Source organism: Globicephala melas, chromosome 20, assembly GCF_963455315.2.
Source record: "Globicephala melas chromosome 20, mGloMel1.2, whole genome shotgun sequence".
Classification (NCBI taxonomy): domain Eukaryota; kingdom Metazoa; phylum Chordata; class Mammalia; order Artiodactyla; family Delphinidae; genus Globicephala; species Globicephala melas.
Genome location: NC_083333.1, coordinates 54247284 through 54265790, shown reverse-complemented (window position 1 = coordinate 54265790; position 18507 = coordinate 54247284). Strand labels below are relative to the sequence as shown.

Genomic DNA, 18507 nt, shown 5'->3' with positions numbered 1-18507 from the left:
ATGGTCTTATGGGGTTTCTCTTGTATGTGATTAGCTATATTTCTCTTGCTGCCTTTAAGATTCCCTCTTTTGCCATTTTAATTATAATATATTTCAGTGAGAATCTCTTTGGGTTCATCTTTTTGGGGACTCTGTGTTTCCTGTACCTGAATGTCTGTTTTCTTTTCCAGGTTAGGGAAATTTTTATTTCATTTTTTTCTTCAAATAAGCTTTTATTTCTACAAATAAGTTTTTTGGCCCTTTCTCTCTTCTCCTTATGGGACCCCTATAATGTAAATGTGGTACTCTTGATGTTGCCCAAGAAGTCTCTTATACTCTCTTCATTTTAAAAACTTCTTTCTTCTTTTTGCTGTTCTGATTGTGTGATTTTCACTATTCTGTCTTCCAGATCACTTATCTATTCGCCTTTATTATCTAGTATGCTGTTATTCTCTCTATTATATTCCCTCTATTGTATTGTATTCTTCAGTTCTGATTAGTTCTTATATTTTCTAAGTGTTTGTTGAAGTTCTCACTGTGTTCCTTCATTCTTCTGAGTTTGGTAAGCATCCTTATGTCCGTTTCCTTGAACTCTTTATCGGGTAAATTATTTATCTCCATTTCATTAAGGTTTTTTTTGGGGGGGTGGGGGTTTATTTTGATCCTTAGTTTGAAACATTCCTCTGTCTCCTCATTTTATTTGACTTTCAGTTTTTGTTTCTATAAATTGGGCAAAATAGCTACCTCTGTGGTTTTGAAAGAATGGCTTGTAGAGGAGCATTCCCTGTGTAGACTGCTTGTGCCTGGTGGCTTTGGCAGGCTGGATAGAGCTAGAGCAGGCAATCCATGGAGAGTGCAGCACCTGAGGCCACCTCGACAGGGTGGCTGGGGCTAGAATAGGCACAGGCTGGAGGAAGGCCTTGGTGAATGCTGCATCTGAGACCACCTTAGTGGGTTGGCTGAGGTTGGAGTTGTTGCATGCCAGGTTTGGTCCCAGGGGAGTGCTGCACTCAAATCTGCCTTGGTGGTGCAGCTCGGGCTGGAGTGGGCATGGGCCGGGGGAGTCATGGGGGAACTCAAATGATGGCAGTTGCTGGCCCCTCTGACCCCAGAGAGATCTCCAGCAGTTCCTTACTCATTTGCAGAAGCTCTAGGGTTAGTCCAGGTGCCCTTTAAACTCCTGTTTTTTGGTTGTGTCCCAGGGTGGGCGAGTCTGTGCTCAGGCCCCTTAGAAAATCTCTCCCTACTGCAGGTCAGGGTGGGGTTCTCATGGATACCATGTTTCCATCTTTACTACCCATTTCTATGTGGTCCTTCTATGTGCAGTAGCTGTCCATTCAGCCTTCAGGTCTTCAAAATAAATTTCTCTATATGTAGGTGCAGATTGGATGTGTTCGTGGGAAGAGGTGAACTCAGGGTCTTCCTATGCCACCATCTTGGACCCCTCTTAAATATTTTTCTTTTTATAAGGAAACCTATTATATAACTCTTTTAAATATATCTAATGAAATCTAATACTATAGTTTTTGGTACCCATAATTATCTTTTAAAAGAAAATTCAGGCATCAGTTCTTATTCTCAGAAATTTATCATTTTTCCTTTTTCTCTGTTAACTCTTACTTCTCTTCTATATTGCCCTAGATTGTTACCCTGATATGTTATAATTTCAAGCTTAAAAATCTTTCATTGATCACCCTATCATTTTGTTACCAAAAAATTTAGGTAAATTGTAATATATTTATTTCAATTTACTATGTTCATTAGATTTTACATATTAAAATTTTCTTCTGATTTGAGTAGTAATTATATTATTGATTCACAATCAAAAAATATAAATATGATATAAATTTTGTTAAATTATTTTATAAAGGTAATTTTTTAATGTAAATTCATATTTCAGTGGGATGGAAGGATTATTTTCAGTCCAGCTCTGTCATTTATAAGATTTCCATATTTGCATGGGCATTTCTGAGCTCTTTATTCTGCTGGTTTATTTGGTTTCATAAGTCTTGATATCTGCTAAGACACACTTTTCCACCTTGTTCTTCTTTTCAAATATTACTTTGGCTTATCTTATCTGTATGCATTTTTGCCAAAATCTTGCTACGTTGAATTTATAGACTATTATAACTGATGAACCTACACTGACACATCATAATCACCCAAAGTCCATAGTTTACATTACAGTTCACTCTTGGTGTATACATTCTGTGTGGGTTTGGACAAATGTATAATGACATGTATCAATCATTATTGTATCATACAGAGTATCTTTATTACACAAAATATTCTCTGTTCACTGCCTGTCATCTCTCCACGACCTTGCCCCCCACCCATAGCAACCACTGATCCTTTTATTGTCTCCATAGTTTTGCCCTTTCCAGAATGTCATATACTTGGAATCATACAGTATATAGCCCTTTCAGATTGGCTTCTTTCACTTAGTAATATGCATTTAAGGTTTCTCTGTGTCTTTTCATCTCTCTTATCTGGATGTTTATTTACCCATTTACCTATTGAAGAACATCTTGGTTGCTTCAAATTTTGATAATTATGAATAAAACTACTATAAACGTCATGTGCAGGTCTTTGTGTGGACATAAGTTTTCAACTCCTTTGGGTAAATACCAAGGAACTCAATTGTTGGATCATATGGTAAGAGGATGTGTAGTTTTGTAAGAAACTGCCAAACTGTCTTACAAAGTGGTTGTACCATTTTGCATTCCCACCAGCAATGAATGAGAGTTCCCATTGCTGAGAATGAGAGTTTCCAAAGACCTGGTTGTTTGGAAACTCTCAGGAGATTACCTAGTTCACCCAGAATTGAAGTGCTGATTTAGCAGATCTGATTTACTCTAAATGTAGCATTTAGAGTAGGAAGACTGAAGCTGTAAGAGCACGGTTCTCCTTCCACTCATCCAGGTGTTTTGTTTTTATCTACCTAATGTTGATAGCAGAACATTGTTTTCTAATTGCCAAAAAGTATTAAAAGCTACCATATCCATTTATGATGAGGAAAGGCAAAGGTTGTTGGGTGGCTTACAATATAAGTCAAGTAGGGAATTCAGAGTACTTTGTATGAGCATACAAAACTTTCTTAGCAACTGCAAAGAAATACTCATGCTCCAAATTAGTAATTTACTTCCTTTTTGCCAATATGATTTTAGGGCAGATAAGAATGTATTCAATCTGTGGCATTTTGATAGCAAAAGCAAAGTGCTGGTGGTAATGGTGCAAGGCCCACATGCCAATAATTTCCTGTTTGTGGCTTCAAATCAGATATTGTGCAAGAGTCATTATATCAGTTTACAAGAATTCTTTTGTTGTATTCTGCTTGTCAACACACAAAAGAATCCCCATAAAATGACCTGAATCCACAAATCCATAGTAAGAATGCATTTTACTTCACCACACTCACATATGTAACTGAAACAAAAGTCTCAAAGCATTACTTACCTTTTCTACATCCTTCTGTTCTTATTTAATATTCAATTTTATTTCATTAAATATTTGGTCTTATAATTTACTAATGAGTTATGCACCACAGTTTGAAAATACTGTAAGAATCATTACTTGTCAAACAGCTCACCAGAAACAAATTTTTAAAAATATATTTTTTAGTATTTTTCCCAATTTTTTTTTTTAGTTGAAAAACAGTATAGTGCCTCATGTGAAATAATATATCAATTAATCTGAGGTCATGATGCTGACATGACATTCTGTGAAGGTGAGGAAATTCCCCTCTGGTCACCCCCTCAACCATCTCATCTTAAACAACAGAGTCAGATTTTATAATCCATCTGTTAGGGATGCTTGTTTTTTACCCATATGTTTCCCTTTTTTTGGCTTGTATTTTTCTTAATTTATTTTTTAAAAATATTTTTACGGAAGCATAATGGACACAGTAATAAATAGAATCATATAGATGAACTTATTTGCAAAAGCAGAAATAGAGGCACAGATGTAGAGGACAAATGTATGGACACCAAGAGGGTAAGGGAGGGGTGGGATGAATTGGGAGATTGGGATTGATTTATATACACTACGACGTATGAAATAGATGACTAATGAGAACCTACTGTATAGCACAGGGAACTCCACTCAGTGCTATATGGTGACCTAAATGGGAAGGAAATCCTAAAAAGAGGGGATATATGTATACGCATAGCTGATTCACTTTGCAGTACAGCAGAAACTAACACAACATTGTAAAGCAACTATACTCCAATAAAAATTAATAATAGTAAAAAAGAATCATACAGTATGTACTCTTTTGTAACTAGCTTCATTTGCTGATCATTCTGTCTGACTCATAAGATTTCTTGAGATACTATCTTTTAAGAAGAAAAAATTGCTGAGCCAGTATAGTCAGTCCTACTTTTGTTTAGTTGACAAAAAACTTTTGGTTTTGGAATAATATGGCGTTTAGAAGCAAAAATATAATTATCTTTCTGTGATTCTAGTCATCATTGCTATATTAAAAAATTCACACAGTGCTATACCTGTGATTGGCACAAGATTACACCCAGAAAAGGCAAGGTTGGAGCCTACATCTATCAGTATTCTAAAATTAGCAACAGCAGACTGTAGTCCATGATATTGTGATGGCTTTACCACACTAATCAAGTATCATAAATGGATTATATTAAACTCACAGAACACCACAGGTATCTGAATGTAGACTTTTCACAATTGGGGTTCGTGCTAAATCAATTAAGTGGATTGCATTTTAACAAGTGAAATAGAATAGAATGGAAAATATCAAAGTAAACTGTATATAATAAGAATGATAATATTTCATTGATATAAATGGTATTTCTCACTATGTGTAGCAGTAAATACTTTATAGCCACTTCACTATATACTCATCCGTAAAACATTAAATGTATATTGAACAACTACAGTGTGTGTGGCATTGTGTTAGGTGCTCCAGCACATGTTATTAAGATAAATAAAACTGGAGCCTGCCCCTCAAGGAATTTAGGGTATAATGTAAAGAAATTTACAAATAAGATTTAAAAATGCATTGTGTGATAAGGCCATAGTAATAATAGAGCTTAGAACATTAGGAGAGGATTCATAACAGAGTTGGCATTTGAGTGAGTTTTGAATGATAAATAGGATTTTATCTGCTCAAGAGGTGAACAGAGAATGATAAGCGTTTTTATTAACATGAAAAACAATATGTATAATATGTTGGTAAGCAGAGAGTAATCTATGTTTTAAATAAGATAATTGGGTACATGCAGGTCAGTGAAGGAAGAGTAAATATTAAACTTAGAAATTTGTACCTGTGGTAAGTGAGGAGCCATTAAGGAGAATAATGACATGATCAAAGTGGTATTTTAGAAATAGTAATCTTAAATAATGTTGGTTATCTTGGAAGGGATTAACATGGTGGTTGGTAGTCTAGACTACCAAATATGGAATAATAAAGAGCTAAACTATGGTGAAGATGAGGAGAATGGAAAGGAATGGTGAGACAGATCTAAGATATTTACTGAAACAAGTATCTCGTCAATGAGGCTTGCATTTGGATGTCAGAACCAAGGGAGAATGAGTTAAAGATAACTCTGAAGTTTTTATTCGGATGATTAATGACATGTTGTTACTTTTACTGGAAAGAGAATAAGAAGAGAAAGGTAGAGAAGATGATGGGTTGTGTTTTGGAAAGAGTAAGTTCAAGATGCTGACAGGTATAAATAACCAAAAGGCAATTGGAAATAAGGAACTGGACACCAGGAGAGGGATTTGAGAATGATCTGGAGGGTGATAGTTATGATAGCATGGCAGTGAATGTTATCACTCAGGGAGAGCTTGTAGAGAAGGCAGCGGAAAGGGACAAACTTTGGGGAACCTCCCTTTTCCCCCATTTAAGGAGTAGAAGTGAAATTAAGTCAAAACAGCGTAAATATTCTGAGGGTAGATGAGATAGTGGAGTATGAAAAACCTAGGGAAGAGAAAGTTTCAAGAACAAATGGCTTGAGCAATGTTATATGTAGCAAAGTGGTTAAGCAAGTTGATGAGAGGCATTTATTTTGTCAAATAGCAGGTTGTTTGGTGACACTACAAGTAATTATTTTTGAAATGTGGTGATGGGAGGAAAGATACGTAAACCAGATTATAAGAAGTAAAAGGAGTAAGCAGGGGAAATGGAAGGGGAAAAAAGGGGAATACACAGAAATTTTAAGGAAAGGACGTAATTGGATGGATTCGTAATGGAAGGGTTTATCAATAAAATTAGACTGAAACAGAGGTTGTTGTTTTGTTCTGTTTAAAATGAATTGAGGCTAGGAAGGTGGCCAGTGCAATAGTGGCTATCCAGAATTGGCACAAGTCAAATAACTTAAAAATTATGATGATGGAGCACAGTGAAGGGAGAGTTGAGGTCAGACTTGCTCAGCTCAGTGCAGTGACTTTCTGAAGTATCTCTTGATATCTCCATAGGAGACGTGAGAAAGCAGAGTAGAAATGATTTATAATGTTACGTACCAGGTATCGCAGAGGTCAAGGGGCCTGAGGGTCAAAAATTATATCATGGGAGCCAGGCAGGAAAGGAGGATAAAGTCCAAGAACTGGAGGTATATTAGAAAATAGGTATCTGTCTGGAATCATTCATGTTAAATAGCAACAATGTATTTATTTCATTTGCTGCTTGCTTAGTTGAAGCATATTTGGAAAGTCACTGGGTACAAAGGGGCTTTTCAAAGAATTCACAAGTAATATCTATGGCCAGTTTTTTTCTGTTTAGCCCTGAAATAGCAATAAAGTTATAAAACTTTTTTTTTTAACTCATGGTGTGTTCTATGTCTGTCGCCTAGTGTTTTGCCTCCCAAAATGGTACCATGGACTCTTTTCTGCATGACTTACCTTCATTTTAAATGCAAAAATTTATGATTACATCCCTAAAAATCCCAATCCATAATTTATCTTAGTTAATTATGATAGCTCTGTTATCTAGATTCTCATTTAAACTCCTGAATTGTTTATTTTTACTTCTTAAGATAACAAAATAGAATAAGACCATCTGAATGTATAGTAGCAGTGTTTCCCAGAATGTGCTTGGTAGACATTAGTCCCACGAGATACTACAAAATAAAGGAGAGTGTGTGTGTGTAATATGGTTGGAAAACTTGAGGAAAACAAGTCATTATGTTACCTTTTGGGATATTCAAAATGCTTATTAGCATATCAAAGCTACTGGAAGCCCTGCAGGAAAGAAAGTTATTGTTTTCTAAATCCTGCATTTCTCTAACTTATCTGACCTACAAGGACCACTATCACCATCACCATCACCCAGTTATGCTTTTATACAAATCTAATTAATATCCTTTGGAACACATTTTGGGAAATATTGCTACATTTGAAATTGTATTTGGAAGTAACCTAAAACAGTGTAAGAATGAATTCTGTGACTACTTATGAAATAGAATGACAGAGACAGATGAAGAATATGAGATCATGTTATTATGGACAATGGCCATAGGTACACAAAAGCAAATGTGTCAGAACAAAAGGAACCAATAATTTTAGGAAAAATATTTCTGCAAAAACTTGAGGAATGACCCCAACTTCTGTTATTCTAAGACTTGGAAAGCAAATCTGAGTTTATCATATCCATACCACCATGATTTTTTGTTGAGCAGTTAGTAAGAAATCACAGACTAATGTCAGATCTCTGTGGGAATCTTGGAATGGCCACTTACTAGCTGTGAAACCTTAGGCATTTTACTAACCTTTTGAGCCCATTCCCTCATGTAAAATAGACACAAAGTTATGGTAAGGATTTAATATTGAATATATACAGTCCTTAGCAATGTATCTGCACAAAGTTCCTAATAAATGGTTGATATTATTAACTATTTGTATTATCTTTTCCTACTCTGCATTCACCTCTCCTATCTGAAGGGCCCTGCTTTACAGCTCATACTTATATAGCAATCACTTTCTCTATTTGGTCCTATAAATCATATTTTCTATACTTTATTTTTAGTTCTATTATAACTTCTGCATAGAAGATGGCTATAATTAGACTTGGATTTTTATCTCTGATAAGATTACCATTTTTTTTACCTTATAATTAACTGTCAGAGTTCAAGCTAGAAGTAAGAGAAATTGTCATTTCTGCTATTTTTTGTTGTTGTTATTCACCTGTGCATGAATTATTAATACTATCTTCAAGACAGTTTCTGTGCAGGAATCTTTTTAAGCCACTTTGGCTGTTACATTATATTTCATTTAGTTAAAACAATAATAGGCATAATCAATTAATGTACTTTACTGGGTTCCTGTAAACTATCTTGGTTGATAATGTCCAGCATTTTGTTAGCCTTATATACCATGTACTTGGTGTGGACATCTTTATGGAGTAGTTTATGTTGATAACTCATAAAGTCTTTTTAATTGAAGTATAGTTGATTTACAGTATTATGTTAGTTTCAGGTATACAACATAGTGATTCAGTATTTTCCAGATTATATTCCGTTATAGGTTATTACAAGAATCTGGGTATAATTCCCTGTGCTATACAGTATATCCTTGTTGCTTATCTATTTTATATATAGTACTTTGTATCTGTTAATCCCTAATCCCTGTTAATACCCCTAATTTGTCCCTCCCCCCTTCCCTCTCCCTTTCAGTAACCACAAGTTTGTTTTCTATGTCTGTGACTCTGTTTCTGTTTTACATATACATTCATTTGTATTATTTTTTAGATTCCACATGTAAGTGATATCATATAGTATCTGCCTTTCTTCTGACTTATTTCACTAAGCATAATATTCTCTGTCCATCCACATTGCTGCAAATGGCATTATTTCATTCATTTTTATGACTGAGTAATATTCCATTGTGTGTGTATACACACACACACACACACATATATATATATAAACACATACGTTATAAACACAGTCTTAAAATTTGGACTTTAAGGAAAAATTATATTGTTAAAATAAGAATAATAAAAATGAGAACAGAGTGTATATATCTCATAATCATCTAAATTCTGTATTAGTAACAAAAATATAAGGATAAGCTTAAATGAATTAAGTTACCCCAGATTATTTTAATATTCTCTTTTATCTAATGAAATGACTCCAAAGTAAGAAACTGAATCTTGTTATTGGAATGCAAAAGCCTAAGACTCATCAAAAAGGATTTTTATGTTCTCATAATTAGTATCTAATGTATAACTTTTCTCTTATATTTTAATGTTGACAGCTTCTTCCCTGTGATTCCTTAGAAGCAGATGAAATGGAAAGGCTTAAACATGAAAGAAATGATGCCTTGGAAGAAGTGAATACACTTAAGGTAATCTCCAATTTAGCTTCCTTATATTTTCTTTAGAAAAATGAAAAGAAAGAAAATTACCTTCTGTTGAATTCTGCAGTATCGGGGCTTAGCTTTTTTTTAAAGAATATTAATATCAAATAACTTAGCATTGAATGTTAATACCAAGTAATTTGATATTTATTTCTTCAGCTGACCTTTAGAGAATTAATTTTTTAGTTCACACACATATTTATATTTCACAATCTCCATCTAAGATTCAGTGTGAACAGTGGTTTTTAGTTATCCCTTCTGATCTAGCTACTTTTCACCCCTGTTTTTTCTTACGCTGATGGCAAGAATAAGGAGCCAACAAAGATTAGATGAGAAGCCCACAAAACAAGCCATGACAGTTTTGGATCCTCAGATGTTCATTGGGAAATACATTTTCTCCCATGTTCATGGGAATGCTTCAGGGACATCTTGTTTCACTAACATAATTTAGAATTAAGGCAAAGTGATTTAAGGGAAATAAAAACACAGTATATCCCAAATATACTTTAAGATTTTGGTTCTGTTTATATGTCTTCATTTCATGTTTAGTAGAATATTAAATTTACATTATATCCTAAGTTTTACAGGAAGCCATTATATTTTTCAAATCTTCAAGAAAAGCAACATAACTACTTGATTTACCATTAATTCACCATAGGAATATATTTTTAAATTACTTTTAATTATTTTCTTAAATAAGTGAAATTCTATTATTTGTTTAATTTTTATTAAAGCAAAATCTTTACACCAAAAAAAAAAAGAAAGAAAGAAAGAAAGAAATTTCCTTGCTACCTTAGTTTTTAAATTCTGACCTCTAGAGGAAGCCATTGTTTAACATATCTTGTTTATCCTTTGGGAGACTTTCTCTATGTAGCTAATCATATGTTTAAAAATACATGTGTATATATTTTTTAACTTTTACAAAATTGCATACACACTTTTTTACAACTTGCCTTCTTTTTTTCTCTTTGTTAGCATTATATCTTTGGTTACTTTTCAGGTTAACATATACAGATCTACCTAATTCTTTTTAATGCCTCTCCTATCATCAAAAGGTTCTATTCTAGGTTATTTAACCAGTTCTTTATTGATGGTTATTTAGGCTATTTCCAGTTTTCCATTATTAAAAATAATTCCATCATAAGTAGCTTTGTAGATGTATCTTTGGGCCGTTGTGCAGTTGTAAAAGTACAAATTGAATACATTTCTGAAAGCTGAATTGCTTTTATCAAAGAATATGGACGCATAAAATTTTACATGTTGCCAAATTCCCTTTCAAAAGATATTACCAATTCATGTTACGTCCAAATGTAAGCATTTTACTACTAAAGGAATATTTTATATTTCTTTTTACATCTTTGAAACCACTATCCACATTTTTTTGTGTAACAAGAGTTAAGATGAAAAATATAAATTTAGTTTTAAAAATATATTGACAGTAGTTTCCTCATATTCTCTTAGAAAACATCTCCAGGGTTGGTTACATTGGTAAGACAGCATTTTTATATAATTTACTCTGCATAAGTCGTTGAGTCTTACAGTTCATCAGAATTTTCTGAGGCTCTCAGATCTTTTTTATTTCCCTAATGTTTATCATTGTTAAATTTAGTGATATTTTCCTGTTTTTTATTGGAATATCAGTAGTAATTATTAGAATTTTAATTTAATTTAACATTTAAACAAAGTTTTCCTGAGGAGCTATTCAGTAAATCAGGATTCACATTTAAAATTTTTGAGATGTAACTGAGCATATCCTACTGTGACAAAACGTAAAAGCACGGGTGAAATATATTCTATATTTTATAATTTCCTTTACCTGAGAACCTATCTATTGGCTGAGAACCACTTGTTTAACTGTAGAAAAGATTGTACAAAGCAATAAATATTTCATTTGAGATAATGTTTGCACTTTTGAGTTTTTCTGCTTGTATTGATATTACACACACTCACACAAATAGCAGAGGTTGTTAAATGAAGTTCATGGAGTGTGTAGATGGTCTCTCATCACTTCCCATTATCCTGTGACATCTCTATTCTTCATGTCTGATTTGAGGTACAAAGAAAAATGAAGCCAAGAAAATTTGATACCAATGGCTAATTTTTATTTTGCAAGAATGATTTTTAAAAGTGCCATGGGCCTCATTTAACTTAAAGCCTTTCTGCAGAGTTCACATTGCTACTGCTTTGCAAAGCTGAATGAAAATAGATATATTTTCCATTTACAGATGCAAAAAACTAGGACACAAAAAGTGAAGGTGACTTGCATAAAACCCAGGAGCCAGCAGTTTCTTGACTTCTGGTCTGTGGCAGATTCATTAGATTGCTATATGATATTCATTGTCATGTACTTTCATTTCACCTGTTAGACAAGAATGAGCTGAAGTATAACAGAAAGCGAATTGCTTCCTGTAAACCCTGCAATGCTGCCATGAATATTTACCACTCAATATAATCTTCCAGCAATTCCTCTGCTTGGGTTTATAGTAAAATGGTTCTTAAATTACTCTTAGTATCTCTGATTTGATCAAAAACATGTAGATTTATTTATGACATACTTAACAAAATTGAACATTTTAGGATATTTGCTCAACTGAATTTTAAGTTCAAAGATTTTAATATTTGATTGACATGCCTAATGTTATTCTTCCTTAGTAACTATTATTTCATATTTTGGTTACACCAGTCATATCTTCAGTTTTACGGATAATCTTCCAAAAATAAACTAAATTAAGAAAATAATAGTTAACCCAGTTTCATAGTCCTCTTTAGTATAGTAAGAGACACTCTAAGTTGTAATAATAATGCTCTTCAATTTGCAAGCTCTTTGGCAATGATAGCTATTACCCAACATTTAGTTAATATTTATACATTCTGATCCTGATTGACTTATTTTGGACCTTGGATTTTGAGGTTTTAAAAAGCGGCTAACAGGGAGTCCACTGGTAGCTAGTGGTTAGGATTCCGGGCTTTCACTGCTGTGGCTCGGGTTCAGTCCCTGGTCAGGGAGCTAAGATCCTGCAAGCTGCATGGTGCCAGACCCCCCTCCAAAAAAAGTGACTAATTATAGTAACAGAAAATATGTTTACATCACCACAATTATACTGTAAATAACTAATTACTTTTAGATGGTATGTGTAAAGCCAGAAAAATGACTGGGAACTACATTTTCAAATTGTAGAAATTGGATGTTTGGGGAATTTATAAGCTTTGAAACAAAGCCCTAAATATCATACCCATTGATACCTTCATAACAAGTTATTAATTCAGTGGTTTTTAAATATAGGAAAAATTATTTCAATCGGAAACGCAAAGGAAACAACTGACAGAAGAACTCCAAAATGTGAAACAAGTAAGTGTATGTATTGTATATATGTGTTTTGTATATGTGTGCATAAACATATGAGGTATAATTACAAAGTATTGATGCTGTATAATATCCCAGAGCTTACAGATGTAAACAGTATAGTATAAAATAGTATAGATCTTAAAAGCGATCACTCATAGGGGCTGTACCCATGCTGAATTCCTGCTACCAAAGGAAATGTTAAAACTCCTCTTGGAAATTGCTTTCAAAGCCAGATATCTATGGACTGAAATGACCCATCTCATTGCTTTTCTCTTCTTTTTTTCTTTCTCTTTTATTTTCCCTTTTTCTTTTCTTCTGTTACTCATACTCATCTTATTAAAGATAAAAACAAAACAAGCAAAAAACAAAAACCTCCAAAGCAGAGCATTTTTTAATTTTATTTTTTAATAATGAAAAGTAAAAATTTGGGATTTCCCTAGTGGTGCAGTGGTTGAGAATCCGCCTGCAAATGCAGGGTACACGGGTTTGATCCCTGGTCAGGGAAGATCCCACATGCCGTGGAGCAACTAAGCCCATGCGCCACAACTACTGAGCCTGCGCTCTAGAGCCTGCAAGCCACAACTACTGAGCCCGTGTGCCACAACTACTGAAACCTGCGTGCCTAGAGCCCATTCTCCACGAGAGAAGCCAGCGCAATGAGAAGCCCATGCACCGCAATGAAGAGTAGCCCACGCTTGCTGCAACTAGAGAAAACCTGCACATAGCAATGAAGACACAACGCAGCCAAAAATTAATTAACTAATTAATTTTTAAAAAATTAATTAACTAATTAATTTTTAAAAAATTAATTTTCACTCTGCATCATTCTTCAGAGAATTTTAAGTAACTTACAGCAAAAAAATACAACAGCATCATCATGAAATAGAGATACAAGTAACAAACAAATAAAATATTAATAAGAGTAGGAAGTTAAGAGACCGTTGTTATAGATCAGTGGCAATCACCTGATTTTGAATCTCCCCAACATTATCCTCCCAGAAAACATAAAATTTACAGAGCAAAATAAAACCATACAGGACCCATACTGGTTTCTTTTGTTTGTTTGTTTGTTTGGGGGTTTTTTTGGCTGTGCCACTTGGCTTGCAGGATCTTAGTTCCCCAACCAGGGATTGAACCCAGGCCCATGGTAGTGAAAGCACCGAGTCCTAACCACTGGACTGCCAGGGAATTCCTAGGACCCATACCTTAAATATGGCTATTGGACAGGGAACACCAGAACCTTCAAACTACATACAAATAGTTTAAAAATTCCAACAAATTCTTGCAACTTGCCTGCCACTGAAACCTGGCGTACAAAGAGCAGAGGAGTTACGGCTTAAAAACTCTGAAAAAGAATAAGGAGAAACAGAGCAATTAGATGAAATACTACAAATAAAATCACCCCCAGAAAGAGAAAAATGCCACTATTAATGCCAAAATACTGAACAGAGGCCAGGTTTTTGTGGTTCTCAGGACTTGAGAAAGTGTGTGCAACCAGAAGTGACAGCCTTCGAGAATCATTGCTTCTGGGGAAGAATCAAATAGAGAAGGGGTGGTATCCCTTGGAGATTAGGAAATAAAGAGAAACAAGGAAATAAGAGGGGAAAATTAAGGATCTTGCAGAAATGAAAGAGAAACAAGACATACCAAACCTCCTCTATCTACCCTCCACTATGACCGTCAACAACATGATCCATAAAAGAAATTGCACAGAAGAGGGTGCTGTTGAACTAAGAACTCTTTCTATGAAAGAAAAAGGAATTGGAAAAAAAAAATCTGTCCCTGTCATTACAAGACAACTGTAAAAATCAGACAATATGAATTAAAGCTTTCCTCCTAATGAAAACTCCAAACAATTCAACCACAAAGCTGACAAAAACTGTAACACATCACTGCAAACTCAATTTAATATCATCAAACAAGCATTTGGCATTAAGAAAGAAAAGCACCTCAAATCAGAAATTTAAAACTGACTTAGAAAATGACAAAAAACAGGAATAAATGAAATGAGAGTTGATAAAACTTAGGAAAGAAAGAGAAGAAAAAGACAAAATGATACCAGAAATGAAAACTAAATTACAGGTTTCCCAAGGAAGAACATAATCAAATAAAAAGGCATTGAAGAAAACCAGAAAAATAAGAATGAAATAAAGAAGTAAAAGATTTTCTTAAAGAAGTAAATCAAAACAACTGAACAGCACTAATATTTAGAACTATAATCCAAGAAAACTTTTCAGAAATAAGATGACCTGACACTGTTAATGGATAGTGGGGAAATTTGGCCTGGAAAGATCAATTATAGGACCTATCCTAGTAAAACTAGTAGACTTTAAAGATAGAGAAAAAAATATGCAAAGTGCCTTCAAATGAAAAGGTCAAATAACTTACAAAGGCAATAGAATTAGACCAGCATCAGCCTTCTTGATACAACATACAAAGTAAGGCATTAGTGGAGCAATATTTTCATGAAACTAAAGGAAAGAATGTGTAAACCAAGAATATTGTATACCACCAAGTTGACTCCCAGATATCAAGGCCATAGAAAAACAGTTTAAAATGTGCCAGTATTCAGAGCATAATGTACACATGTAGTATTCCTGAGGAATCTGGGAGAGGTGAGTTTCACCCAGCCAAAAAATGCCTGGGATAACTTTGACAAGAATTTCCAAACTGTGAGCATTTCCTATCTGTTATTTTATAGCTGAGACTAAAATGAGAGTGAGTTCTCAGGTAAAAGAATAATGTGTAAACATTACATGTCTGACAAAAATCAAAGATGCAATTTTATTTTTAATGAGAGGAGAAGGGAGAAAAAAAGGGAAAATAGCATAAGATCATTCTGTTGTATGAGTAAAGTATAATAGTCACTGAATATTATTTAAAACTGACACCAAATATTAAAAAGATGAGGTAAATATTGAGGGAATATCAGGCACTTATAAAAAGCAATAATACAAATGTAACCTGTAGAATGAAAATACACATCTTCCTAATTACCAAGAGAAATCTTTTTAAAGAAGTAAAAGGGACACATGAATGAAGAAATGCAGTAAATATACACAATAATTTCAACAAAAGACAGTATGACAAAATTGAGACTGAACATAATAGTCATCTTAATTAACATAACTGGGATTAACTCACCTATTAAAATGTTTTAGGAAAATATCGTTTACCAAAACTGACCTCAATAGAGATAGAAAGTTTAATATACCAATTTCCATAGAAGAAATAAAGTTACCAAGAAGCCACCCTATAGAAAAGGACCAGGCCAAATAGTTTCACAGGGGAATCTAACCAAACCTCTGGCAATCAATCTCCCATAAATGGCTTCAGAGTATTAAAAAAAAAAAAAAAAGAAAAGAAAGAAAGAAAATATACAAATTCTTTTCTGGGAGCAAGTATAACATTTGATGCCTAAACCTGATAAAAGTAGCACAAAAAAAGAAAATGCAGTTAGACTAGAAAGACAACTAGGGACATACGAATTGGAAAAGAAAAAATAAAGCTATCTCTGTTTTCAGGTAACATAATAGTAATCCAGAAAACTCTAGAGAATCAATGATAAAACTAACTCATTGGAAAAATCCACAAGCCAGCAAGATATAAAATTAATATGCAAGGGACTTCCCTGGTGGGCAGTGGTTAAGAATCCGCCCACCAATGCAGGGGACACGGGTTCGAGCCCTGGTCCGGGAAGATCCCACACGTTGCAGAGCAACTAAGCCCGTGTGCAGCAACTACTGAGCCTGTGCTCTAGAGCCCACGAGCCACAACTACTGAGCCCGTGTGCCACAACTACTGAAGCCTGTGCCTAGAGCCCACGCTTCGCAACAAGAGAAGCCACTGCAATGAGACACCCGCGCACTGCAATGAAGAGTAGCCCCCACTCGCCGCAACTAGAGAAAGCCCACACGCAGCCACGAAGACCCAATGCAGCCAAATAAATAATTTTTTTAAAAAAATTAATATGCAAAATTCAATTGCATCCATATACACAAATTATAAGCAGAAGTTTTAACAGTTTAGATGAAACCAAAAATTATATAGAAAAATGGGTAAAAAACATGAACAGACCACTCACCAAAAAGTTATAAAAAGGTCATATGAAACATGAAAAGATATTCAGTCTTTCTCATAATAAGAGAAATAGCAATTAAATCTACATTGAGACAGGACTTCCAGCTTCTAGTACTGAGCAAGACACTTGCAGAGAACATTTTCCAAGAGAACAACTCTAAAACCTGGACATTACACACTAAGCAACAACCAAAGGAACTGGAACATGAACGCAGAGAAGCTGCTCCTCTGGGAAGCGGGGAACTATGTGAACTAAATTTCTTGTTCCGAGTGTTTTAAGCCTGGAGCTAACAGCAATCTGATACCAGTGGAAATTGACCCTCACTTGGGGTCACTTGGTATTTGAAAACATTCACAGACAATTCAATGAGGAAAAGCTGCTCATTACAATACATGGTGCTAGAACAAGGGAATATTAGTATGAGAAAAATTGAATCTCAACCACTACCTCATTTCATATTCAAAAACTACTCTGAATGGATTACAGATCTAAACGTAAGAACTAAAACTTAAATTCCAGAAGAAACTTTTGTGACATTGGGTTAAGCAAAGTTATCAAAACATATAACTAAAATTAGTAAATTTTACTATTATATATATAAATTATTCCTCAGCAAAGCTATTTTTTTTTTTTTAGATATGCCAGTACAACTTTTCATCCATCAGATTAGCAAAAATTCAGAAGCTTGACAGTGTGCTGTTGGTGAGGCTGTTTCAAAACAGGCATCCTCATACATTGCTGGTGGTAATGCAAAATGGCGTGCAGCTATGAAGGAGAATTTGGCATTTCTAACAAATCTATGTATGCATTTACACTTCAACCTGGCAACCTCACTGCTAGGAATTTGCCTTGAAGATATACCTTTAATAATATTAAAATACATGTGCACAGTATTTATTGTGATATTATTTGTAATTAGGAAATATTGGAAACTACCTTCATCTCCTAAGCATAGGTGATTGAATGGACTATGGTCCATACGTGCAATGGAGCTCTATGCCGCTGCAGGAGAGAGAAGGAAGATCTCTCCTCAGTAGTACAAAGTGATTTCCAAGAGATACTTTCAAGTAAAAAAGAGCAAAGGATGAAAGAGTATATATAGTATTATCATTTATAAACAAGAGAAATTATCATGTGTATCTATTTATCTTTCCAAAAAAAACCAAAGGAAGGATAAACTACACAGCAATGAAATTGGTTATCTACAACACGGGTGGGCACAGAGTGGACAAGATGCAGGAGGGAATGACACCTCTCTGAGAATACCTTTTTATGTAATTTTTACTTTGGGGGACATGTTAATATTCTACATATTTTTAAAATATATAAAGAAATCAGGAAAGATGGGAAAGGGAAAATGAGCTTAAAACTACAAGCAAAGTGAAATAAATTAATTCATTTGCATGTCAAATGAATACCATAAATATACCAAAGGAAAACAAAAGAAAGAATCAATTTCAGTAACCTATGAACACAGTATTTATGTTCAGTGTTTGACAGGTTGGGTTGAGTTAGAAAAGAATTGCAAACAAATCCCAGAACTTTTATAGTATGTTTTGTTGTCTTGTTGTTATTTTAGAGGTGTGGCCAAAGCCATTCTGAAACAATTTTAAGATGTAATATAGGTCTCAGCAAATGTGTTGATTGTTGTTGAGAACCAGAATCTCAATGAAAAAGCAAAGACATTCAAAGCAGAATGAAGGAAGTCAAAAAAGAATCCTGTGGATGTACTAGAATTGGAGGTATCATTGTGAATGCATCATTTCTAAAATATATA

General features: G+C 34.1%; 1 protein-coding gene across 5 annotated transcripts in view; it reads left to right on the top strand.

Moving 5' to 3' along the window:
- STXBP4 (syntaxin binding protein 4) overlaps positions 1-18507 on the top strand; it is a 182774-nt gene that overhangs the window by 73591 nt on the left and 90676 nt on the right. For 4 of the 5 annotated variants that reach the window (XM_030881608.2, XM_030881607.2, XM_060291045.1 and 1 more), the window contains 2 exons: positions 9202-9291; positions 12587-12652. In XM_030881608.2, the coding sequence (XP_030737468.1) occupies positions 9202-9291; positions 12587-12652 (156 nt within the window). Of the gene's footprint in view, positions 1-9201; positions 9292-12586; positions 12653-17366; positions 17929-18507 lie in introns of those variants that run through there. The other variant, XM_060291047.1, reaches the window with a different exon arrangement.